At 39.8% G+C, this 24902-nt stretch overlaps 1 protein-coding gene, 1 non-coding gene and 1 pseudogene across 3 annotated transcripts in view; 2 read left to right on the plus strand and 1 right to left on the minus strand.

Moving 5' to 3' along the window:
* Nucleotides 1–2313: 2313 nt before the first annotated feature.
* Nucleotides 2314–2445, minus strand: LOC124516835 (small nucleolar RNA SNORA18). Its single transcript, XR_006963223.1, has one exon. It is a non-coding gene; the product is annotated as a small nucleolar RNA SNORA18 (small nucleolar RNA).
* A 2885-nt stretch (nucleotides 2446–5330) lies between these two features.
* LOC124516646 (uncharacterized) lies at nucleotides 5331–5481 on the plus strand (annotated as a pseudogene).
* Nucleotides 5482–22346: 16865 nt separating this feature from the next.
* Nucleotides 22347–24902, plus strand: part of SUMO1 (small ubiquitin like modifier 1) — a 28752-nt gene continuing 26196 nt past the window's right edge. For both annotated transcript variants that reach the window (XM_047084696.1, XM_047084697.1), the window contains exon 1: nucleotides 22347–22474. In XM_047084696.1, coding sequence (XP_046940652.1) covers nucleotides 22463–22474 — 12 coding nt within the window. In that variant the 5' untranslated portion in view covers nucleotides 22347–22462. The remainder of the gene's footprint in view (nucleotides 22475–24902) is intronic.

The raw sequence follows: 24902 nt of genomic DNA on the forward strand, positions 1-24902 counted from the left end.
AACTTTAAAATGATTCACTTGGTTTATGTAACACATATATGAATGATCCTGAATGTGTGGTAGAACGGAAATCTAAATAGAGTAGGACCTGTTGTTTCTAACTTGTCTGGAGCTTCATGATCTCTTGAGAAGTATAAGGGTTCTGGAGGCATGACTTTTTCTCTCTCCTTTCTCAAAGGGAAATGGGAAAGTTATGGAAATATACAAATGAACTAAGCCACATTGGAGAGAAAAGCTCTATGTATAGACAAGGTGTTAATAAATCTTAAAGTTGTGCCCCTAGATTGGTCTATTATCTGCACAAGTATTACATAACAGTGCATAATGACACAAGGGGAGATCCAGTTATAAAATTCTTCAGAAATTTCTAGCTTTCCCAAGATTCAAATAAGATTCTTCTATTGTGTGAAATATTTTCTGAGTAAACATGCAGCGTACTTTGCATATTTCCAAAAAAAAAAAAGATAGATTATAACTTATCTAAAGTTTAACAGAACTCTTATTTTGAGTGACTTACAGAGATTAATACTTGTATGACTTGTATTCATATCTTGTCTGCTCTGATAACTCTTTAAAAGATTACAATTTTGGGGGCGTCTGGGTGGCTCAGTCAGTTAAGTGTCTGACTTCGGCTGAGGTCATGGTTCATGGGTTTGAGCCCTGCATTGGGCTTTGCACTGACAGCGTGGAACCTGCATAGAATTCTCTTTCCCCCTCCTCTCTCTGCCTCTCCCCTGCTCGCACTTTCTCAAAATAAATAAATAAACTTTTTAAAAAATTAAAATTTTCTTTTCTCCGATAAATTTTAAAAATATCGTCCTCACATTCAAACTTCAAATTCAAAATAGTAAAACTGTTATACACCTAAACTTTATTTGGAGTTCCCTAGACAAACCACAAAGAGGTTCACTTTCACCTGGTAAATGGAGATGATGTTAATCATAATTAAATATATTTGGCATTCTCCAGATATTTAATTATTTTATCACTACTATGAAAATTCTCTTGTCTCTCAAGCTCAAAATCTGAGAAGAGCTGCTAAATAAAAAAGAAAAGCTCAGAGTGCCTGGCTGGCTCAGTTGGTAGAGCATGTGACTCCTGATCTTGGGGTTATGAGTTCAAGCCCTCTGTTGGGTATAGAGATTACATAAAAAAACAAAACAAAAAAAACAAAACAAAAAAAACCCTTAAAAATAAAAGCCTGATTCCTATAAAGTAATTATATATATATATATATATATATATATATACACAATCAAAATGATATCAATTTTTGGTAGGAGTAGGATTCAGTAATTGTGTACTTTTTAGGTTGGCTAGAAACATGCTCATGTTCACATACAAAGACAGTTCATTAGTTTCCTATTGTTGTAACAAATTACCACAAATTTAGTGGCTTAAAACAACACACATTTGTTGTCTGATAGTGGTAGGTAAAAAATGGGCTTCATGGGGCTAAAATCAGTGTGTCAGCAAGACATCTAGAGCTTGTAGGCTCCAGGAGGGAATCTTTTTTTGCCTTTTCCAACTTCTGAAGGTTTCCCACATTCATGGCTCGGCTTCAGTTGTTATATCTCCTCCTCAGACTCTATCTTGCCTCCTTCTTTTAATTATAAGGACTCTTATGATAATATTGGGTGCATCTGAATAATTAAGAATAACCTCCCTATCTCAAGATTCTTTTTTATTTAAGCCAATAACTTTTTATTTAAGGAATTTTACATGTGATTGCTGCCACTGCCAATCACCATAGTTCCTCCAAAGTCAGAATCATAATCTTCAAAAAATTCCTTTTAAAAAGAACTTTTTGGGGGTGCCTGGGTGGCTCAGTTCGTTGTGTGTGCAACTTTGGCTGCGGTCATGATCTCATAGTTTGTGAGTTTGAGCCCTGCATCAGGCTCTTTGCTGTCAGTGCAGGGGCCCCTTCAGATCCTCTGCCCCCTCCCCACTCTCTCTCTCTCTAAAATAAATAAAGTTAAAATTAAAAAAAAGAACTATTGTTCAATCCACAGTTGTCACTGTCAGTCCAGAGTTCTTTCAGTTGGACTTTTTTGATCTCCACTTGAATATGGACAGACTTTTAAAATTTTCCACCTGTAATCTTTGGGATCCAATTTCTTTCGGGCCACGTGCAGGGTCACAGTCGATGGATCTGCCTGGTTCTCAATTTCAAATACCCTCTGAATGTGAATGAGTTCAAATCATATTCACTCCTAAACTACCACACCCTAGAACTGTACAGATTGTTCAGATATGCCAATACCTAAAATTAAAAAAAAAATACTATTAGGTCTCTCACAAGTTTTAGCAGATAGATGTCTTATAATTCTTTCCCACAGATCTAACATATAAGAAATGTGAATAAAGGAAACCACATATGTACTCTATGAGGTGTTTCCAATAATGTAGGTCTACAGAAAAAGCCCCGTTGGGATAGACCTCAATTCCCATCTCAAGATTCTTTTTAAAAAAATTTTTTTAAACATTTATTTATTTTTGAGACAGAGGGAGACAGTGCGAGTGGGAGAGGGGCAGAGAGAGAGGGAGACACAGAATCTGAAACAGGCTCCAGGCTCTGAGCTGTCAGCACAGAGCCTGATGCGGGGCTTGAACCCACGGACCGCGAGATCATGACCTGAGCCGAAGTCGGACGCCCAACCGACTGAGCCACCCAGGCGCCCCTCCCATCTCAACATTCTTAACTTAATTGCATTTGCAAATTCCTTTGGCTATGTATGGTAACATTCACAGGTTCTAGGGCTAGAAATGGGCATTTTTTGGTGGGGGCATTATTCTGCCTATCACAGAGAGGCACCATAACTCTCAAAAAATCAGTTACTCTTAAAAAAAAATCAGTTATTCTTGGGGGGCCTGGGTGGCTCAGTCAGTTAAGTGTCTGACTCTTGGTTTTGGCTCAGGTCACAATCTCACGGTTCGTGAGTTCAAGACCTGTGTAAGGTTCTGCGCTGGCAGTGTGGAGTCTGCTTGGGAAACTTTCTCCCCTCTCTCTCATTCCCTCTCCCCATCAAAAATAAATAAATAAACATTAAAAAAAATTTTTTTTGAATCAGTTACTTTTTTTAAAAAAGATGAGTGATTTTATTTCTAGGTACCTGGAAATAATATGGTAATTTAAGAAAAACAGCCATTTTTTAAGGAATGCATTCTGAGCCACCCAGACCCCCCCATTTTTTTAAAGTTTATTTTATTTTGAAAGAGAGAGAGAAAGAATGAGTGGCAGAAGGACAGAGGGAGAAGGAGACAGAGAGAATCCCAAGCAGGTTCCATACTCTGCACTGAACCCCACAGGGGGCTTCATCTCATGACTGTGAGATCATGACCTGAGCCAAAATGAAGAGTCAGACACTCAATCAACTGTCAAGGAAAGCATTCTAAAGTATGTAGAGATGAAATGACATGTCTGGAGTTTGCCCTAAGAGAATTCAGGAGAGAAAGAAGACGACAGAGAGGAAGGAAGTGTGCCAAATCTTGATGCTTTTTGTATCTGGGTGATGTATATTTGGGGATGTGAAAAGGTGGCTAAAGAAGATACAATTTGAGTCCTGCTAAATAGATGAGAAACCTATCGAGAGTGATCCAAGTGAAGAGAACTTTCCCTTACCTTTTAAAATGTTTTGTATTTTATGATGCTTTGACATCTTAGGACCTTAGGGACCGAGAGAGAAACTGCCCCTCCCAGAGGTAGTAAGGAACTTGCCTGAGAATAAGCCTTTGATAAGCAAACCAACCAATCCTGAGTCCACCCCTCCTTTTACCAGGTTCCTGCAATTGAGGACACTAACCTCCCACCCTAAATCACTCTAGGGCCAGGTACTGGGCACCAGGGAACCATTCTTATAGCTGGGAGCCCAGGGAAATCAAACTATCCAATCCTAAACCTGCTTAGTTTGCTTATCCTGCCTCACCCCTTCCTTCCCATGAAAACCCAGAGAAAAGCTTTAGCCTACACTTTCCCCTCACTCTGTCTGCCTCATGGTGCTTGCCGTGTGGTCTTGTGTGGTGTGCCATGCCTCCTGCTTCTAGGGATCCATGAGTATAAAAACTTCTTCCTTTATGCCAGTTTCTGTGTCTCCATGTCTTACGATACCTGACTAAAACAAATCTCGAGTACATTTTAAAGTAATCATGCCCTTCCTAAAACAAAACCATATGAGGAGTTAGAAGAATACTACAGATGTAAGCTCAGCAAAAGTAGAGCCTTTATGTGTTTTGTTCACTGCTGAAAGTGGAACGCAACTGTAAAAAACAAACAAACAAACAAACAAACAAACAAACAAACCTATGTGGCATTTACATGGCAAGTGGATGATGGGCTACAATGAACCCAGTATCTGTCGATGAAAAGATGGTTAGTCGTGAGATGCAGTGGCAAAACATTTGGCAGAATTATTGCCTGAGATGACTTGAGCAGCAGACTATGTGTCTACTGACTCCTGGGGGAATAGAAAATAGAAACTTACTAGAGGTTATTTTTAACAGTGTGTGGCAAGATATTATAAGAAAGGGATGAGATCAGGAAAGAATTCCCTCATGGGTTTGTAAGAAGAAATAGAAGGGAATAGAATCTAAAATTTGGAAACTCGCAGGTAAAACTTCTGCTTCTATACCTCAATTATAAGAAATTAGGGGCAGCAGGGTGGCTCAGTCGGTTGAACGTCTGACTTTGGCTCAGGTCGTGATCTCATAGTTCATGAGTTCCAGCCCTGTAATGGGCTTGCTGCTGTCAGTCAGCTCAGAGCCTGCTTTGGATCTTCTTCCCTACCCGCTGCCACCTCTGCCCCTTCCCCCCGCTTGTGTTCTTTCTCTCAAAAATAAATAAATCTTTAAAAAAAATAAGAAGAAATTAGTTAAGGAAGGCTATGAGCTTTTCCTTTGCCTCTTTTTCTTTCCCCTTCATTTCCTTTTCTTTCTTTCTTTCTTTCTTTCTTTCTTTCTTTCTTTCTTTCTTTCTTTCTTTCTTTCCCTTTCCCTTCCTGAACTATTCCATCCCAAAGTCATTAGGTGGAGCTGAGAAGCTAGGTGACAACATGGTGTCACCTGGACAGAGGGGTCAGAGGTTGACTGGGGTAAGAAGGGTGTCCTTTGGTGGGGAGACCTACCAATGGATGTTAGAACTTGGATAGGGGGAGGGAGACATTCATTCAGATGGTTGCCCAGTACAGGATATTGGAGCTTGAGTGGAGTAAGGGCATCCTTATGGAGTAACAGACTGTTATGAGGTATCAGAACCATCAGAGGTGTTGACTCACCCCTACAGAAAGAGAACTTTACAATATTTACCCAGTGGGATTTCAAAATGATGTGATCCTATCACTTCTTGGCCTTTTGGCTAAGATCAAGTGTAGTATCAAAACGATGTGATCCAGTGAGAACTGTGTGTTCAATTTTTCCTTGTTCTGAATGAGAGTGTTTCAATTTTCCTGTCTTTGTTGCATTACCAATGGGCATGGGTGTGTCTGGGCAGATTATTTGTCTTTTTAGTTCATAGGTCACCAGACCATAAAGAGCCATATCTGAACCTGATAGAGAAAACTGGACATTACCTGGAGAGCTTGGACTTTGAGCTGAATATATTTACTGGGTGGAACTTTGGGCTGTCCTCTTTGGGGATGGGGAGAGTATTATCTATACAAAGGAAAAATATTTGGTGACAAAAAGAGCTGACTCTGCCACAGGCTGCCTAGATGGTCACAAATCTCTTTTCCTTTCATTAAGTCACAAGAAAATGACATATTCCAGGCTTACTTGGTTGGGGCCATGAGTCTTGATTCTGGCCAAGAAGATATGGGTAGAAGTCATGTCCCATTTCTTGCCTGCCTTATTATTTCTTTTGACCTTTTGAATGCAGAGGATCCAGTCCACATCTCTGAGAAGACCTTGGAACAGGGACTGGTAAATGATCACCCCTGGGTGAAATCCAGCCCACCACAGTGTTTGTAAATAAAGGTTTATTGGAACATAGCCATGTCCATTTATTTGTTTATTTTTTATGCTGCTTTCATGCCACAATTGCAGAACGGTGACAGTATGTTCCAAAAAACCTAAAATATTACTATCTTTTGTAGAAAATGTTTGCGGGGTGCCTGAGTGGCTCAGTCGGTTGAGCGTCTGACCTCGGCTCAGGGCATGATCTCATGGTTCGTGAGTTCGAGCCCCGCTTCAGGCTCTGTGCTGACGGCTCAGGGCCTGGAGCCTGCTTCAGATTCTGTGTCTCCCTCTCTCTCTGCTCCTCCCCTGCTCACACTCTGTCTCTCTCTCAAAAATAAATGAAGATTAAAAAAAAAAAAAAGAAAATGTTTGCATATACCTGCCTCAGAAGATGGTGCCACCATAAGTTGATAGGAGACAGAATCCTTGAATCAAAATATGAAAAGCTGCCTGCTGAACACTCAATTCAGGCTGTGATATGAATGAAAAATAGTTTAATTTTGTTAAAATTTTGAAACAATTGAGTTATTTGTTAGTAGCTAGTTACCTTATTACTATAATATTGCTTTCCCCAGTACCTAGATGAGTGCCTGGCTCATGGCAGGAACTAAATAATTATTTGTCTACAAAAGTAGTATATTCACAGTATAACAAACAATCTAAATATTACCTCAAAAAATTAACTTAGAATTTGGAAGTCCCTGTAATCCTTCATCAAGAAATAACCATTGTTAAGAGTTTGATGTAGGGGCGCCTGGGTGGCGCAGTCGGTTAAGCGTCCGACTTCAGCCAGGTCACGATCTCGCGGTCCGTGAGTTCGAGCCCCGCGTCAGGCTCTGGGCTGATGGCTCGGAGCCTGGAGCCTGTTTCCGATTCTGTGTCTCCCTCTCTCTCTGCCCCTCCCCCATTCATGCTCTGTCTCTCTCTGTCCCAAAAATAAATAAACGTTGAAAAAAAAAAAAGAGTTTGATGTATATGATTGTAAGTTTTGTATATATATATATATATATATATATATATATATATATGCATATATGCACACACACACACACACACACACATCTGTATATATATCAGATAACTTGACCTAGTGGATTAAGATAATGGACTCTAGAGCCAGACTGCCTGGGTTCAAATTCTAGCTTTTAGTCTATGAGCTCTTGCACAAGTTACTTACTTAAACTATTCCCCATTTTGCTCACTTACAAATGGTGTTATTATACACTTATCACACAGGGTCCTTGTGAAGATTAAATAAAATAATGTACTATGCTTAAGGAAGTATCTTACAAATGGTGTTTGCTATTATTAGTAATAGTAATAGTAATAGAACTACTTTAGTAGCAGTTTTCTTCCCCCACAGAAATATGAATCATAGAATTTCCCCCACCAAATATAGCTCAGGCATTCTTCCAAGTCAGTATCTACAGATTAATCTTCTTTAATTAACTAATTAATTATTAAGTTTAAATTTTTAATTCCAATATAGTGAATATACAGTGTTATATTAGTTTCAGGTGTGCAATATAGTGATTCAACAATTCTCTACATTACCCAGTGCTCATCCTGATAAGTGTACTCTTTAATTCCCATCACCTATTTCACCAATCCCCTCACCCCATCAGTTTGTTCTCTATAGTTAAGACTCTCTCTCTCTCTTTTCCTTTGCTCATTTGTTTTGTTTCTTAAATTCCACATATGAGTGAAATCATGTGGTATTTGTCTTTCTCTGACTGACTTATTTCTCTTAGCATTATACTCTCTAGCTCCATCCATGTTGTTGCAAATGGTAAGATTTCATCCCTTCTTGTGGCTGAATAATATTTCATTGTGTATATATACCACATCTTCTTATCCATTTATCTATGGATGGAGACTTGGGCTGCTTCCATAATTTGGCTACTGTAAATAATGCTGCAATAAACATAGGGGTGCATGTATCCCTTTGAGTTAGTGGTTTTATTTATTTGTTTATTTTGAGGGGTAAACACCCAGTAGTGTGATTACTGGATCATAAGGTAGTTCTATTTTTAATTTTGTGAGAAATTTTCATACTATTTTCCACAGTGTCTGCACCATTTTGCATTCCCACTAACAATGCATGAGAGTTCCTTTTTCTCCACATTCTCGCCAACACTTGTTTCTTGTGCTGTTGATTTTAGCCATTCTGAACAGTGTGGGGTGATATCTCATTGTAGTTTTGATTTGCATTTTCCTGATGATAAGTGTTGTTGAGCATCTTTTCATGTATCTGTTGGCCATCTGTATGTCTTCTTTGGAGAAATGTTTGTTCATGTCTTCTGCCCATTTTTAAACTGGATTATTTGTTTTTTTGGGTGTGAAGTTGTATAAGGTCTTTATATATTTTGGGTACTACCCCTTTACTGGATATGTCATTTGCAAATATCTTCTCCCATTCAGTAGGCTGCCTTTTAGTTTCGTTGATTGTGTCCTTTGCTGTGCAGAAGCTTTTTTCTTTCTAAGTAATCTCTACACCCAATGCAGGGCTCAAACTCACAACCCTAAGATCAAGAGTCACATGCTCTACCAACTAAGCCAGACTGGTGCTCCAAGAAGCTTTTTATTTTGATGTAGTCCCAAGTTTATTTTTGCTTTTATTTCCATTGTCCCAGGAGACATATCTAGAAAAATGTTGCTACGGCCAATGTCAGAGAAATTACTGCCTGTGCTCTTTTCTAGGATTTTTATGGTTTCAGATCTCACATTTAGGTCTTTAATCCATTTTGAGTTTATTTTTGTGTTATGGTGTCAGAAAGTGGTTCAACTTCATTCTTTTTCCCAACACCATTTGTTGAAGAGACTGTCTTTTTCCCTTTGTATGTTTTTTCCTCCTTTGATGAATACCATGTAATTGTGGGTTTATTTCTGTTTTTTTTATTCTGTTCCATTGCTCTATGTCTCTATTTATGTGCCAGTACCATACTGTTTTGATTACTACAGCTTTGTAATATAACCTGAAGTCTGGAATTGGGATACCTCCAGTTTTGTTTTTCAAGATTGCTTTGGCTATTCAGGGTCTTTTGTAATTCCATACAAATTTTGGGATTGTTTGTTCCACTTCTGTGAAAAATGCTGTTGGTAGATTCGTCTCATTTTAACAAGTGATTGCATAGGATTCTATTCCACGTATGTAGTATAATTTATGTATCTAATTCCCCACTGATAGGAAATTATATACAGTTTTTCAGCTCTTACCAACAATGCTGTAGAGAACATTCTTGAATATATGTGCTATGAACAATTGTGTCAGCACTACTAAAGGATACATTCCTAGAACAGGAATGTCATGTCAAATTTCTGTATATATAAAATTTTGATATTCTCAATTTGTCCTCCAATAAAACTGTATCATTTACACTCTTTCTATTCATGATTCAGAGTATTCATCTTAACAACCCATGACAATAATAGGCATTATCTATCTTTGCAAAACAGGTAGGTAAAATATTCTATCTCATTTTTTAAATGTTTATTTATTTCTGAGAGAGAGAGAGAGAGAGAGAGAGAGAGAAAGTGAGAGACAGAGAGAGAGACAGAGAGAGAGAGAGAGAGAGAAGATGAGTGGGGGAGGGGCAGAGAGAGAGAGAGAGACAGAGACAGAGGATCTGAATTGGGCTCTGCACTGACAGCAGACAGCCCGATGCAGGGCTTGAACCCATGAACTATGAGATCATGACCTGATCATTGGCTGAGCCACCCAGGCGCTTGTATCTCATTTTTAAAAAGATTTTTAAGTAATCTTTACACCCATCGTGGGGCTCAAAATCACAACCCCAAGATCAAGAGTTGCATGCTCCACTAACTGAGCCATCCAGTCACCCCTGTATCTTATTTTAATGTGTATTTCTTTTATTATTATTAGAGATGCTATCCTTCTTTTCATAGGAAAGGGATTAGGATAAAAACAATCAGCTCTGAAAACATCACACTTGGTTAGACTTATTTGAGAACAAAGAAAGCTCACAACTCCTTCAGTGTTTGAGCAAGGGAACCAATGAAGACTAAACTGATACTTAGGAAACATTATCAACCCTTGTACCATTGCAAAGGCTAACATTCATTCCTCTACTACTGTGTTTTTTAAATGATAGTTTTGTTTTATCCCAAAATGTCTCCTTTAAAAATACCTTACCGGGGCGCCTGGCTGGCTCAGTCAGTTACGTGTTCAACTTCAGCTCAGGTCATGATCTCGTGATTCTTCAGTTCCAGCCCCACATCAGGCTCTGTGCTGACAGCTCAGAGCCTGGATCCTGCTTCAGATTCTGTGTCTCCCTCTCTCTGGCCCTCCCCCACTTGCACTCTGCCTCTCTCTGTCTCAAAATAAACAGTAAAATAATAATAATAAATACCTTATCAACCGGTGGGAATGCAAACTGGTGCAACCATTCTGGAAAACAGTATGGAGGTTCCTCAAAAAATTAAAAATAGAACTACCCTACGATCCAGCAATTGCACAACTAGGTATTTATCTAAGAGATACAGGTGTGATGTTTCGAAGGGGCACATGCACCCCCATGTTTATAGCAGCACTATCAACAATAGCCAAAGTATGGAAAGAGCCCAAATGTCCATCGATGGATGAATGGATAAAGAAGATGTGGTATATATACAATGGAGTATTACTCAACAATCAAAAAGAATGAAATCTTGCCATTTGCAACTCCCTGGATGGAACTGGAGGGTATTATGCTAAGTGAAATTGGTCATAGAAAGACAAATATCATATGACTTCACTCATATGAGGACTTTAAGAGACCAAACAGATGAACATAAGGGAAGGGAAACAAAAATAATATAAAAACAGGGAGAGGAACAAAACATAAGAGAGTCTTAAATATGGAGAACAGAGGGTTGCTGGAAGGGTTGTGGGAGAGGGGATAGGTTAAATGGGTAAGAGGCACTAAGGAATCTACTCCTGAAATCATTGTTGCACTATATGCTAACTAACGTGGATGTAAATTAAAAATTAAATTAAAAAAATTAAAAATTAAAACAAAACAAAGCAAAACAAAACAAACAAGAATACCTTATCAAATCAATGATGGTCAAGTCACTACCATAAATATAATAAAGGGGGCTTGGGAAATTTCAAATTCCTGATTCAGCAATCATGCTACTCTCATTGGCTAAGGGGCATTTGAATTGTTTCTACTTTTTGGCTATTATGAATAATGCTGCTACAAACATTTATGTACAAGTTTCTGTGTAGACATATGTTTTCACTTCTTTTGGATACATACCTAGTATATACATGACATTCCTGAGTCATATTTAATTCTATGTTTATCTGCACAGTGCCTGCTATATATAATAGGTGTTCTATAAACATTTACTGGATGAAGTAATACGTAAATGATTTTGCTGTTAAGAAACAGTCACTCGTAATTCTTCAGTGAATACACTGTCAGAGTTTTTCTTATGTGTGCACATTTATATGTTTCTTTACAGAAAAATAAGATTATACTGGGCTGCCTGGGTGGCTCAGTCAGTTGAGCATCCAACTTCAGCTCAGGTTATGATCTCATGGCTCATGGTTTCAAGCCCTGAGTTGGGCTGTATGCTGACAGCTCAGACCCTGGAGCCTGCTTCATATTCTGTGTCTCCCTCTCTCTCTGCCCCCACCCACTCATGCCCCCCCCAAAAATAAATAATTTTTTTAATTTAAAAAATAAGAAAAAATAATTCTATGTTTAACTTTGTGAGAAACTGTCAACCTGTTTTCATAGCATCTGCACCATTTACATCCCCAGCAGCTACATTTGAGAGTTTCAATTTCTCTGCATCCTTGACAACGCTTGCTATTTTCCATTAAAAAAAAACCCCACAAAACTGTCTATAGGGTATGAGGTAGTATTTCATTATGGTTTTGATTTCCTCTTTTAATTTATTAAAACAGTTGTTTTTTTCTTGCAAAGAATCATATGAGTGGCACTTTTTGTATGTAGGGTGAGGGGGCAATCATTGTCTATAATCAAAATGTAGTAGGAACTTTTAAAACTGTGTTTTAGTCAGGATAGGACAGATTATGCTGTGGTAACCAGAAGTTCCATGGGGTGCCTGGGTGACTCAGTCAGTTAAGCATCTGACTTCAGTTCAGGTCATGATCTCACAGTCTGTGAGTTTGATCCCCAAGTGAGGCTCTGCACTGACAGCTCAGAGCCCGGAGCCTGCTTCGGAGTCTGTGTCTCCTTCTCTCTCTGCCCCTTCCCCGCTGGTGCTCTGTCTCTGTGTCTCAAAAATAAATAAACGTTAAAAGTTCCAAAAGTCAATTAATTAAAATAATAATGGTTTATATCTTTCTCACACTACATGTGTACTGTGTGTTGGCAAAGGAAGGGGCTGTATTCATCATGGTCACTCAGGCTCTTAGGCTAATGGAGCAGTCACTATCTCTAAAGGTGCTAAACTGTGTACTAGAGGAAAACAGATTTTGGGGCTGTTTCACACTGCCAAATTACATATTCTATTACATGTTCTCCTGTAAATGATATTTGTCACTTCCATTCACGACTCACCGGCCAATACTAGTCATAGGACCTCATTCAACCACAGGGAAGCTGGTAATCCTATTGTGTGCTTGGAAGGTTGAGGGTCGAATATCTTTGGTAAGCAGCACTCGTATATACCAGAGTCTGCCCTTCTGGTCATAAAATACTTGGCTCACTCTCCTTCTTGCAGGTAAAATACACTCGGCATCCTCCTAGAGAGACAAACCAACAGTGTCATCTAGTCACAGCATCAAGCAGTAGTCTGCAGTCAGGGAAGCAGTGAGAACATCCCATTATTCCAGGCGTGGGTCTCTTGTGATCTAGAGACCTGTGAACTAAAGAGGCAAGTTATCTGCATCCACATACTCAGTATGCCAACTGACATGCCAACTATAATAAAGTCCCCATTTAGAGAGGGGAAGAATGGAAGGCACAGAGTAGTCACTTGTCCGAGGATGTTTTATCCTTGTGGTGAGGAATGTGGTCTTGTTTAGGCCTTAATCCTGGTCTTTGGGAGGGACTCCTTTGTCCATTGTTCTCCAGGTCTCTTGCTGCTGCCCTTCTGGGAGGTTCTTTTTGTTACTCTCCTTGGTCATATGTGAATAGTGGACATTGTAAAGCATGCTTTTTTAGGGATGTTTTGCTCAGCTTTGCTAGCCTACTTTCTGCTTACAAAGTGCTGGGGCCCCAAGATTTGCTGACTTTTTCAATCTAGAATTATGGTTTCTTTGAAGCAGTGTACCTCTTTCAAGAACCTAAGTCTTTTAGGAACTTCTACTTCTGGCAGAGGGAGACTAGCTTGCTTTGAACTAACTTACCTGTTGAGACCTACTAGAAAAGATGGAGAAAAAGAAAAAAAACACATTTATTTGAAAGCATCTGAGACTTACCAAAGCAATGAGGATTTTTAGGGAAAAGGTGGCAGAGACAAGTCCAGAGATGTAAGCCCTACTTTGGTGCCATTTTTCACATTGTGGAATTTGCTGACCCAAAGGTGATGGCTAAGAGGATAAGAAACTGAGCAGAAAGCAGCGGCTGAGAGATGGAGAAGCTGAACAGAGCTTTGGACTAGACAGATAAAACATGGAGTTCAACTGAAGAATATACATTCCCCCCCCCCCCCAAGTACATGTGCATCACTTACCGAATTGACCATATGCTATTCTCAACAAATCATTAAGGACTGAAATCATATAAAGTATGTTCTCTGGCCACTGTGAAATTAAGTGAGACATTTATAATAAAAAGACATGTTGAAAATTATCATACATTTTGAAATTAAGTAATAAACTTTTATTTTTTATTTTTAGTTTTAGAGAGAGAATGCATGTGAGTGGGGGAGAGGGCAGAGGGAGAGAGAGAATCTTTTTTTATTTCCAATTATATATTTTTAATGTTAAATATTTTCCAGTTGTACATGCACAGATTTTATTTAAAAAATTTTTTTAGATACCTATTTATTTTTAAGAGAGAGAGAGACAGAGCATAAATAGGGGAGGTGCAGAGAAAGAGGGAGACACAGAATCCAAAGCAGGTTCCAGGCTCTGAGCTGTCAGCAAACAGCCCAATGCAGGGCTTGAACTCATAGACCACAAGATCATGACCTGAGCCAAAGTCAGATGCTCAACCACTGAGCCACCCAGGCACCCCTCAGACTTTAGAGTCAAATAGTTTCTACAAGGCTTGCCATGAAAATCAACAAGTTCCCTGCTGTACTTTCTAGTTTTCAGTTCCCTCAAGGTAACTACTTCCAACTGAGAAGAGCACAGAGCCCAACGAGGGGCTCAATCCCATGATCCTGGGATCATGATCCAAGCTGAAATCAAGAGTTGGTTGTTCAACAGACTGAGCCACCCAGGATTCCCAAAGGAATAAACTTTTAAAATAATCCATGAGTTAAAGGAGAAATTACAGTGAACAGTAGAATTTTTAAATGAAATAATAATGAAAATATTAATACAATATGTCAAATTTTATGGGATGAGGCTGAGGCTGTGTTTAGAGTGAAATATTTACCTTTATTTTTTGCTCCTTCCCTGAAATATTTACCTTTAAAAATACATACACTTATTAGAAAAAAAGAAAGTTTAAAAATCAGTGATCTCACTATTAATATGATAATGCTAGAAAAAGACCAAATTAAATGCAAAAAAAAAAGCAGAAGAAAGTGGCATAAAAGCAGAATTTTAAAAGCAATAAATTTACAATATAGAGAATCATGAAAGTGAAAGTTGTTTTGTTTCTGGTTTTTGTTTTTGTTTTTGGAAATGACTAATAAAACTAATGCACCCCTGATGAGACTGGGAAAAAATAGAGAAGGTACAAACAAGCAATATCAGGAATAAAAAGGGGGGAATCCTAGATTCTAGAGGCTTACAATGTTTATATGCTTTATTCTATACTTGATACATAATAGCTTCAGAATATATTATTAATATTAAAATTATCTAAAATTTACTTTTTAAAAGTTTATTTACTTTGAGAGAAAGAGAGAGCAGGGGAGGGGCAGAGAGAGAGGGAGACACAGAATCCCAAGCAGGCTCCAGGCTCTGAGCTGTCAGAGCTGGGAGCGGGGCTCGAACTCATGGACCCTAAAATCATGATCTGAGCCGAAGTCAGATACTTAACTGACTGAGCCACCCAGGTGCCCTTCTTCTTTTTCTTTTTTAAAGTTTATTATTTATTTCGAGAGAGAGAGCATGTGTGAGTGAGAGCAGGGAAGGGGCAGAGAGAGAGGGAGAAAGAGAATCCCAATCTGGCTCTGTGCTGACAGTGTGCTGACAGCATGGAGCTTGATGCTGGGCTCCATCTCACCAACCTTGAGATCATGACCTGAGCTGAAATCAAGAGTCAGTCACTTAACTTAAGCCACCTAAGCACCCCTCCTCCTCTTCTTCTTCTTCACTTTGTCCTCCTCCTCTTCCTTCTTCTTCTTCTTTCCCTTCCCCTTTCCTTCTCATTCCCTTCCCTCTCCCCCCTCCTCCTTCTTCTAAACTTCTGTATCTTCTGATTTCTTTCTCCTGTGAGAAAATATGAGTGCAGAGTTGCAAGCTACACTAATTTCTAATTATATGGGCAGTTCTGTTCATAGAAGACAATATTTTTTTTAACTTTATTTTTGAGAGACAGAGAGAGAGAGAGAGAGAGAGAGAGAGAGAGAGAGACAGAGAGGGAGAATGCTAGTGGGGGAGGGGCAGAGAGAGAGAGGGAGAGTGAGAATCCCAAGAAGGATCCGTGAGAGTTCCACTGGGGGCTTGATCCCAAGAACCATGAGATCATAACCTGAGCTGAAATCAAGAGCCAGGCACCTAACCGACTGAGTGCCACCCAGGTGCCCCAGAAGACAATATGTTAATTGCACCTGTAAGTTTAATTTAAAAGGCCTCTTCTTGAGAACTGATATTATAAGAGGGAAATTATTTTTAAAATTGTGGTAGTTAAGTTTTTTTTAAGTTTGTTGGATGATCTGCCGAGGGATGGGAAATGTTTGCACTTTTTGTTACTTTGCTTTTGAATGGCATCTGAGGCCATTCAATAAATAAATAAATAAATAAATACTCTTTCAGACAGCAAAGATGTTGTTTATCCCTCAACTCAGGAATTTATTCTTGGCTAGTTTGTTCATCAATTAATACAACTGTGGAATTTGATTTACCCATAGTGCCATGTTAGTGCAGGAATAACATGTTGTGAATCTTTGTGGGGGAAGGGAAGGAGAGGAGAGATAAAGAGCTGTTAATACCAAGGCATAGGTACATAGCAGATGTGCAGGTAATGTTTAATTTTAATTTCTCCAAGAATCTTGTTTGAGAAATGATAGAAAATTGGTCCAAGTTCTTGGTGTTTCTTAGTCCCTCCAATATTACTTTGAGAACACCATTCTTCCATTTGGTTTAAAAATTTGTCCTTCTGGGGTGCCTGTGTAGCTCAGTTGGACGAGCATCTGACTTCAGCTCAGGTCATGATCTCACAGTTGATGGGTTCAAGCCCTGCATCAGGCAGGTATTGTGCTGACAGCACAAGGCTGCTTGGGGTTTTCTGTCTCACTCTCTCTCTGTCCCTCCCCAGCTCAAGAGCTCTCTGTCTCTCAAAAATAAATAAATAAACATTTAAAACAAACAAACAAACAAACAAACAATTGTTCTTCCTCTTTACTACTATCACCAAACTTATTCACTTGTTCATTGGCTTCCTTACACTCCAGGCCCTGTAGTCACCGAGAGTGATTTCAATTTCTTTCTTTCTTTCTTTCTTTCTTTCTTTCTTTCTTTCTTTCTTTCTTTCTTTCTTTCAAGTGAATTGAATTTCTATGTGATAACCTACCAACACCCTAGTCTTCTATTCCTCTGTCTCTTCATTTCTTAGGGCACTTGAGCCATGTACTTCCAAGTCCACACCCTAGTCCTTGTTGTCACCAAGACTTTCTTCACTTCTGAGATCCTAAATTCAGACCACTCTCTTATTGACATAACACACCTAAGGAATGTAAGACACTTCTGGCAGTAACTGTGGTTCACTGTGGCTGTGATTCTGGAGGTGAGGAGTGAGGGGGAAAAAAAAGAGGAATAAACTCTTGAGGACATTCATCTAAATTTCAGAGGTTTACTTAAATTTGAAAACCCTCACAGGTGATTTTGATGGGTATCCTGCAAGGAGCATTTCTCCTGCCCTCTTTACCTGTTATATATCACTGAAGGAACTGGATCCAAGATCTCCTGTGCTCAAATACTGACTCCATCACTTGGGTGAATTCAATCTCTCTTGTCTCTGTTTTCTCATCTATAAAATGAGGATAGTTTTATTACTTTATAGGATTAAGTGAAATAATAAATGTGTAGTACTTGGAAGAGCATCTGCCACTCAGTAAGTGTTAATAATTATCATCAACAACATTTATATGCCCCTGATTTCCAAAGCTCTTACGTTCAGCCCAGACTTCTCTCAGTGCTCCAGATCATATCAATTGCCTCCTGGACATCTTGCCTTGAATAACTCTGGTACTGCACACTTACATCTAAAACTTATCTTTTTTTTTTTTCTTTGCAAATCTGCTCTTCTTCTCCAAGGTTTTCTATCAAATCTTTAAATGATATCACCATATCAGGTTACCCAAGTTAGAATCTAATAAATATCCAAACCTGATGATTGTATCATCTTCATTTCCATTTCTACTACCATTGTTCTAATTCCCTGTAATTCTCTTTTTTTCTTTTGGATTACTGCTGCAGCTTTCTACCTTATTTCCCTCGGTTGTCTTGCTTTTCCCCACTGGAATCTGGTATAAGTTCTTCCCCGGGTTAAAAACACATTATGCCCCCCTTACTCCTCCTCCCTCCACTTCCAACCTCAGGCCTTTCAGGATTAAGACCACATTTCCTAATATGATTTACTAGATTTTCAGTGAACGGTCCCTTACTTTCCTTTCTGGAGTTTTCTTTCTAGCTCCTACCTCCCAAACCGTGGTCCTATCATACAGAACTTGTCATGCTTGCCTCTTTCCCTCTTCCCACTTGTCTCGGCCAGGAAAAAGATCTCATTTTACTTCCTCTAGCTTAAAATATGGTCTGTGGAATACTGGAGGACCTGAGACCTTTTAAGGGGGTCTTCAAGTTCAAAACTATTTTTGTAATAATATTTAGACATTATTTGCTTTTTTCACTGTGTGGACATTAGCACTGAGAGTGCAAAAGCAGTAGTTTGTAAAACTGCTGGCCTTTTAGCATGAATCAAGACAGTGATGCCAACTATACTAGCATTCATCGTATTCCTCACTGTGATGCACTTGAAAACAAAAACCTAGTTTCACCTAAGAATGTTCTTGAAAGAGTAAAAAATTAATTGTGGTAGGCTGAACAATGGCCCCCTAAAGATGTCCACTTCTTGATCCCTGAAATCTGTGAATATGTTACCTTACATGGCAAAAAGGATTTTGCAGGTGTGATTAAGAATCTTGAGATGAGGGGCGCCTGGGTGGCTCAGTCAGTTGAGCGTCTGACTTTGGCTCAGGTCATGATCTCACGGGCCATGAGTTCGAGCCCTGCGTCGGGCTCTGTGCTGACCACTCAGAGCCTGGAGCCTGTTTCAGATTCTGTGTCTCCCTCTCTCTCTGACCCTCCCCCATTCATTCTCTGTCTCTCTCTGTCTCAAAAATAAACGTTAAAAAAAAAAAGAATCTTGAGATGAGGTGGTTATCCTGGATTATCTAGATAGTTCAATGGAATGACAAGAGTTCTTACAGGAGGGAGACAGAAGGGTCAGAGTCAGAGAAGCAGGTGTGATCACAGACAGAAGCTGAGGAGAAGAAGAGGGAGAGGTGAGGACGAAGGGGTCGGGAGGGTGAGTAAGGGGGGCTAGTTGCATGGAGGGGGGCTAGCATGCATGGAGATGAAGAAAGGGACCACAAACCAAAAAACAAAGGTGGCATCCAGAAGCTAAAATAGGTAAGAAAAGGAATTCTTCCCTAGATGCTCCAGAAGGAACATGCCCTGCAACACCTTGACTTTTGACTCTCAGAACTGTAAGAAAATAAACTGTGTTGTTTTAAGCCATGACGTTTGTGGCAGTTTCTCCTAGCAGCAGTAAGACAGAAACATTAATTTTGTTAAATTTCAATGCTCAAATAACATTTTTAAATATTCTATATGAAGAAGTACAGCCATTTCTTCTCCATAAGATGGCTATCTCTAGGTAAAGCACACAAAAGATTGAGGTACAAGCTGATTTAGCCACTTTAAAAAGAGGAACACTGTTTTTAAGTGACAGAATATGGCAGGTCAACAATCATTATTCAGACTTAGAGCAGCTATTTTCTCAAAAAATGAACAAAAGAGCCTAGCAAAGAAAACTACTGCCAATATTTGTTGTCAATGACAGAAGTTGAGCTTTTACATAAAAATTAGCATTTTGAGGGACACCTGGGTGGCTCAGTTGGTTAAGTGTCTGGCTCTTGATTTTGGCTCAGGTCATGGTCGCATGGTTCATGAGATCAAGCCCTGCATCAGACTACGCACTATCAGCCCAGAGCCTGCTTGGGATTCTGTCTCCCTTTCTTTCTGCCCCTCCCCAACTTCTGTGCGCACATATGCATGCGCTCTCTCTCTCAAAACAAACAAACAAACAAATAAACTTAAAAAAATTAGCATTTTGGAAAACTAGTATTCATCATTGTGAATTTGACAGTGATGAATACAAGTTTTTTTCTGATGAGTTTAAAAATAGTATTATTGAAGATGTTTTTTGATGAATCTGTGACATTAATGAATATGATTTTAAAATATTTCATAATGAAATGTGTCAACATTTAGGAAATCTATATGATTCATTGAATCAATGTTTTTTATTTATTTATTTAAAAAAATTTTTTTTAACGTTTATTTATTTTTGAGACAGAGAGAGACAGAGCATGAGCAGCGGAGGGGCAGAGAGAGGGGGAGACACAGAATCTGAAACAGGCTCCAGGCTCCGAGCTGTCAGCACAGAGCCCGACACGGGGCTCGAACCCACGGACAGTGAGATCATGACCTGAGCCGAAGTCGGACGCCCAACCGACTGAGCCACCCAGGTGCCCCGAATCAATGTTTTTTAAATGAGCAATCCATGATGTTACAAAATTATGCATGAGTAAAATATCGATACAAAGTGTAAGATAGAGCAATGGATTTTTTATGTAATAGAGAACAAAAAGTTAATTCTTTGTCCTCTCTCTCTGCCCCTCCCCTGCTCACTCTCTATCTCTCTCTCTGTCAAAATAAGTAAAAAAAAAAGAATCATTCTTTGTGGCTCTTTCCCTTCATTTAGCATGTTTTCAAGGGTCCTCCACATTGTATGAGTAGTTCATTTTCATGACCTAGTACTATTCCATTTTAAATGTATACCGTTTTTGTTTACCCATTAGTTAGCTGTTGGCATTTGGATTATTTCCACTTTTTTGCTATTATGAATGATGTTGCTGTCAATATTTGTGTAACTGTTTTTTTGTATGGACATGTCAATTCTCTTGGGTATATATCTAATAGAATTGATGGGTCATGATAACTTTAACAATTTGAGGAATTGCCAGTATATTTTCCAAAGCATTTTATATTTCCACGTGGTGTATGTGTTCCAATTTCTCCATATCTTTGTTAATACTTATCATCATCTGTCTTTTTGATTATAGACATTCTAGTGTGCATGAAATGGTACTTCACTGCGGTTTTAATATGCATTTCTCTGATGGTTAATGATGTTGAATATCTTTCCATGTCCATTTCTCCATTTGCATATCTCATTAGGAGCAATGTCTAGTCAGATCTTTTGTCCATTTAAAAATTGTTTCATTGTATTATTGGGGTGCCCGGGTGGTTAAGCATCTGATTCTTTTTTTTTTTTTTTTAAATTTTTTTTTCAACGTTTATTTATTTTTGGGACAGAGAGAGACAGAGCATGAACGGGGGAGGGGCAGAGAGAGAGGGAGACACAGAATCGGAAACAGGCTCCAGGCTCCGAGCCATCAGCCCAGAGCCTGACGCGGGGCTCGAACTCACGGACCGTGAGATCGTGACCTGGCTGAAGTCGGACGCTTAACCGACTGCGCCACCCAGGCGCCCCTAAGCATCTGATTCTTGATTTCAGCTCAGGTCATGATCTCATGGTCATGAGTTTGAGCCCTACATTGGGCCCTTCACTGACAGTGCAGAGCCTGCTTGGGTCTCTCTGTCTCCCTCTCTCTTTGCCCCTCCCCTGCTCACACTCTCTGTCAAAAATAAACATTTAAAAAAATTATATTATTTATCTTTTTATGATTGAATTGTAACAGTTCTTTATGTATTCTGAATATGAGGTCCTTATCAGATATATTATTTGCAAATATTTTCTTCATCAGATTTTTTCAACACGAAAGACAGTTTTTAATTTTGATGAAGTTTTATTTATTTTTGTTTGGTTGCTTCTATTTTTGGTGTCATATCTAAGAATCCATTGCCTAATCAAAGGTCTAGAAGATTTATGCCTGTTTTCTCCTAAGAGTTTTAAGTTTTGGCTCTTACATATAGGCCTCTGATCCATTTAATTTTTCATATGTTGTGAGGTAGTGATCCAAATTCACTCTTTTCCATGTGGATATCCAGTTGTCCCAGTAACATTTGTTGAAAGACTTCTTTTACCATTAAATTGTCTTGGTATTCTTGTCAAAAATTAATCAGTGTATAAGGGTTTGATTTAATTCCAGATTCTCAATTTTATTTCATTTACCCAGATCCTTATCTTCTACCCTATGCCAGTAGGGCCACTGTATTTTAAAGATGAAATTATGTAAGAATCATTTTTTAGCTCAGAGCAACTAATTCTAGAGTTGGAATTACCTCCTCCTCCCTACCAGTTTAGAACTTTCCCAAGAATCTCTTTCATCAGTAGCCATCAAGATTGTGTCCAATGGGATCGTTTTGTTTTGTTTTGCTTTTTGAAAAATCAAGGTCATGTGTCAGGCCAGGTGGCTGATTAACCACAAGTTATCTCTAAGGTAAGAAGTACTGGTATTCAATAGAATTTATTTAGGGAAGTTGACGACCAAAGCCAGGAAGGGACAATAGAAATATCTTGGCTCAGCTTTCAAAAACGTGCAAGGTGTCGGAGGGGTGGGAGTGCGGGCTGTCAGTACGGTTCCAAACAGTGACACTGGGGACCGGGAACTTCTCCCCTGGAGTACAGGCTCCGGACGGAGGCGAAGGGTCGTCAGTAGAGCCGGGGAGACTGGTGTTAATTCACTCGCGCTACCACCAATAAAGAAGCTCTCCGGCCCTCCCGCCTCCCGGCAGCTTCCCCCACCCGTTTTCCCGCCTCGCCTTTCCTCTTTTCCCGATCCCTCCTCCCAACGCGTAGCGGAAGTGACGCGACGCGTAGCGGAAGTCCCTCCAGCCGCGGTGTTGTGCTGTGGGGAAGAGAGACGGATTTGTAAACCCCGGAGCGAGGTTCTGCCTACCCGAGGCCGCTGCTGTGCGGAGACCCTGGGTGAAGCCACCGTCACCATGTCTGACCAGGTACCGGACTGGGAGCGGTCTGATAGCAGTGGCCGAGTCCTTACTCGGCTGGTGCGCCTGCCTCTCGGCTGGGGCCGGGGATGGAGGCGCGGGGGAGGGGAGCGCGGAATGGGGGAGGGGGCGGCCGGTGGGGACTCGGCCGGAGAGGGAGGGGAGTGGACTAGTGTTGGAGTCGCTGGGGCCTGCAGCGGGCCTCCGGGAGCCGCCCTTGCTCCTCTCCCGGCCTGCTCATTACCCCCCTCCCCTCCCCCCCCAGCCCCAGCGTCTGTGATCGCGGCCTCCCTCGAGTCGTTCCCCCTTCTTTTTCCGGGGTCGGCCAGGTGCAGAGCCCAGCTTCAGCTTCCCTGAGAGGGTCCCTGGGGAACATGTCTGTCTCCCTGTCCTGGGGACTGACTGTAGAAGCAGGGCCCTAGGCCCCAGTTATGTAACGGGAGACCATCCCAGCCCGGGAGGCTCTGTGGCCCTGAAAAGCGGGTGGACTCCACTTTTTGGTTCTCGGTGTTTAGATTGTCCAGGAGTGGGGACGTGGGGGCGGGAGACGTCTGGTGTTGCTGGGAACCTAAAAAGCTCTGCTTTCTGTTCGGATTGCAGCTTGGGTAGGGCCGCCGCTGCTCTGCTGAGTCTTTTGCAGTGTGTTGGTGCAGAGCTGTCGCCTCTTTTCTTGTACTTTCCCATTTCTTACTCGGGATTGGTTCAGAAACTCTCCAGTTGTAAGCGAGCACTCAGAATAACCAAGAAACAAAGTAGAAAGAAACTGCTAGGGCAACATTTCATCTGGGCATTAACCTGAAGCTGACTGATACTTTTGAAGGAAAGGATAGGAAAGCTCAATGTAGAGCAGTTGCATAACATTCACCGAAAGCTGCCTATTATGGCAAAGTGCTCCATCTCAGTGTTAATATAAAAATTTTACTTGGGATTTGCACTCGATCAGGAGTGTTCAGTTTTGCTTGGTAAGTTTTTCTTCCTCATCCTTTTTCAGTTAACCACGTTTATGGCTAGTTTTTAATTCATAACGTTTGTGTCTGGACTTCGTTTTGTTTGCTCAGATGACTGTGACTTTTTAAAGTCTCTTTGGATCTTTCGCTTGTCTAATGATATTTATCTAGAAAAGTTATTTTTCATTCAACTCCATAATGTACTTGCACTTTTAAATTTAACACACTTGTTTCCCTGGCTTTTAACCCGGTTCAGTTTTGTACCAGTTTGTGAAAGCAAGTGAGGCTTTTGTGGATTTGTACTATTGTGCAAAATGTACGTTGGTATTTTTAAAGCTTAATCATAATCTAGATTAATTTTGGATGGCTCTTAACAATCTAGATTAATTCCCAAGTTGGTATGGGAATTGTAAGTGGCATTATAAGTATCTCCCTGGATAGTTGTTTACTTGGTTACCAGGGAGGAAAGAACAGGTGTAAATGCTTAGTTTCATCAGCCTTTTATTTTGATGCTAGGAAGCATGTTGAAATTTACTATAGTCTGATGAAAGAGCAATGTACAGAAAGAATTATAAACTAAATTACAGAATTTATTGCTCCAGTCATTGAGAGAGACATGAAAGAAGAAATAAAGGACCTAGTACACTAACAGGTGGCCAGAAGTTCTTTAGATTCTGTTTTAGAAGGTCTTTGAGGCCAAAACTATTCATGATAATACTAGGACATTATTTGTCTTTTTCACTCTGATCCTTTCCTGTGTTTTCAGTGGCGTTTTTTAAACACTAACGTGGCCTGTGATATCACAACAGATTGAAATGTAGAAGCAGATGTGAAAATCTAGCTGCTGTTAAGCCAGACGTTAAAGGGATTTGCAAAAATGCAAAATAGTGCTGTTCTTCTCACTAGAAAAAACTGATGTTCTTCTCATTTTATTTTCAATAAAAATATATTATTTGTTAATATATAGTGGGGCTTTTTAAACGGATAATTAAAACACTTCTCAGTTTCAATGTCTAACTGTAAACCCGAATAAATATAACTAACCTAACAAAAGCTTTATGGAGTTCCAAATAACTTTTTACGAGTGTAAGAGTCCTGAGACCAAAAAGTTTGAGAACTGTTGCTCCATTCTGTTTAACTAGCATCATTATTAATAATCAAGACCCAGTACAATTTCAGTGTTGGCTGCTACGGATTTAAAGAGGTATGAAGCTGAACTCTTACCCTTAAGAGGCTTATGAGCAAGAATAAGAATCTCAAGTTATTACTGCGCAATATCAGCAGCACGAGACTGACCCACTGTCCCCAAGAGACAATCTTAACTTAAACCAAGTTCTTTAAGGAGGATGCATTTTCTGAGGCACGTCTCAGAAACTTGTTATCTGGCGCTAAGACATTGCAGCTGAGTAACAATTTTAGGTTAAAATACAGGTGGACGTTAAAATCACATAAGACTTGAATTGCTGGGTTTTCTGTTGATGAGTGAAAAA

Source organism: Lynx rufus, unplaced genomic scaffold (assembly GCF_022079265.1).
Source record: "Lynx rufus isolate CCGP_SWC_20201006 ecotype Redwood Valley unplaced genomic scaffold, mLynRuf1.p SCAF_2, whole genome shotgun sequence".
NCBI lineage: Eukaryota > Metazoa > Chordata > Mammalia > Carnivora > Felidae > Lynx > Lynx rufus.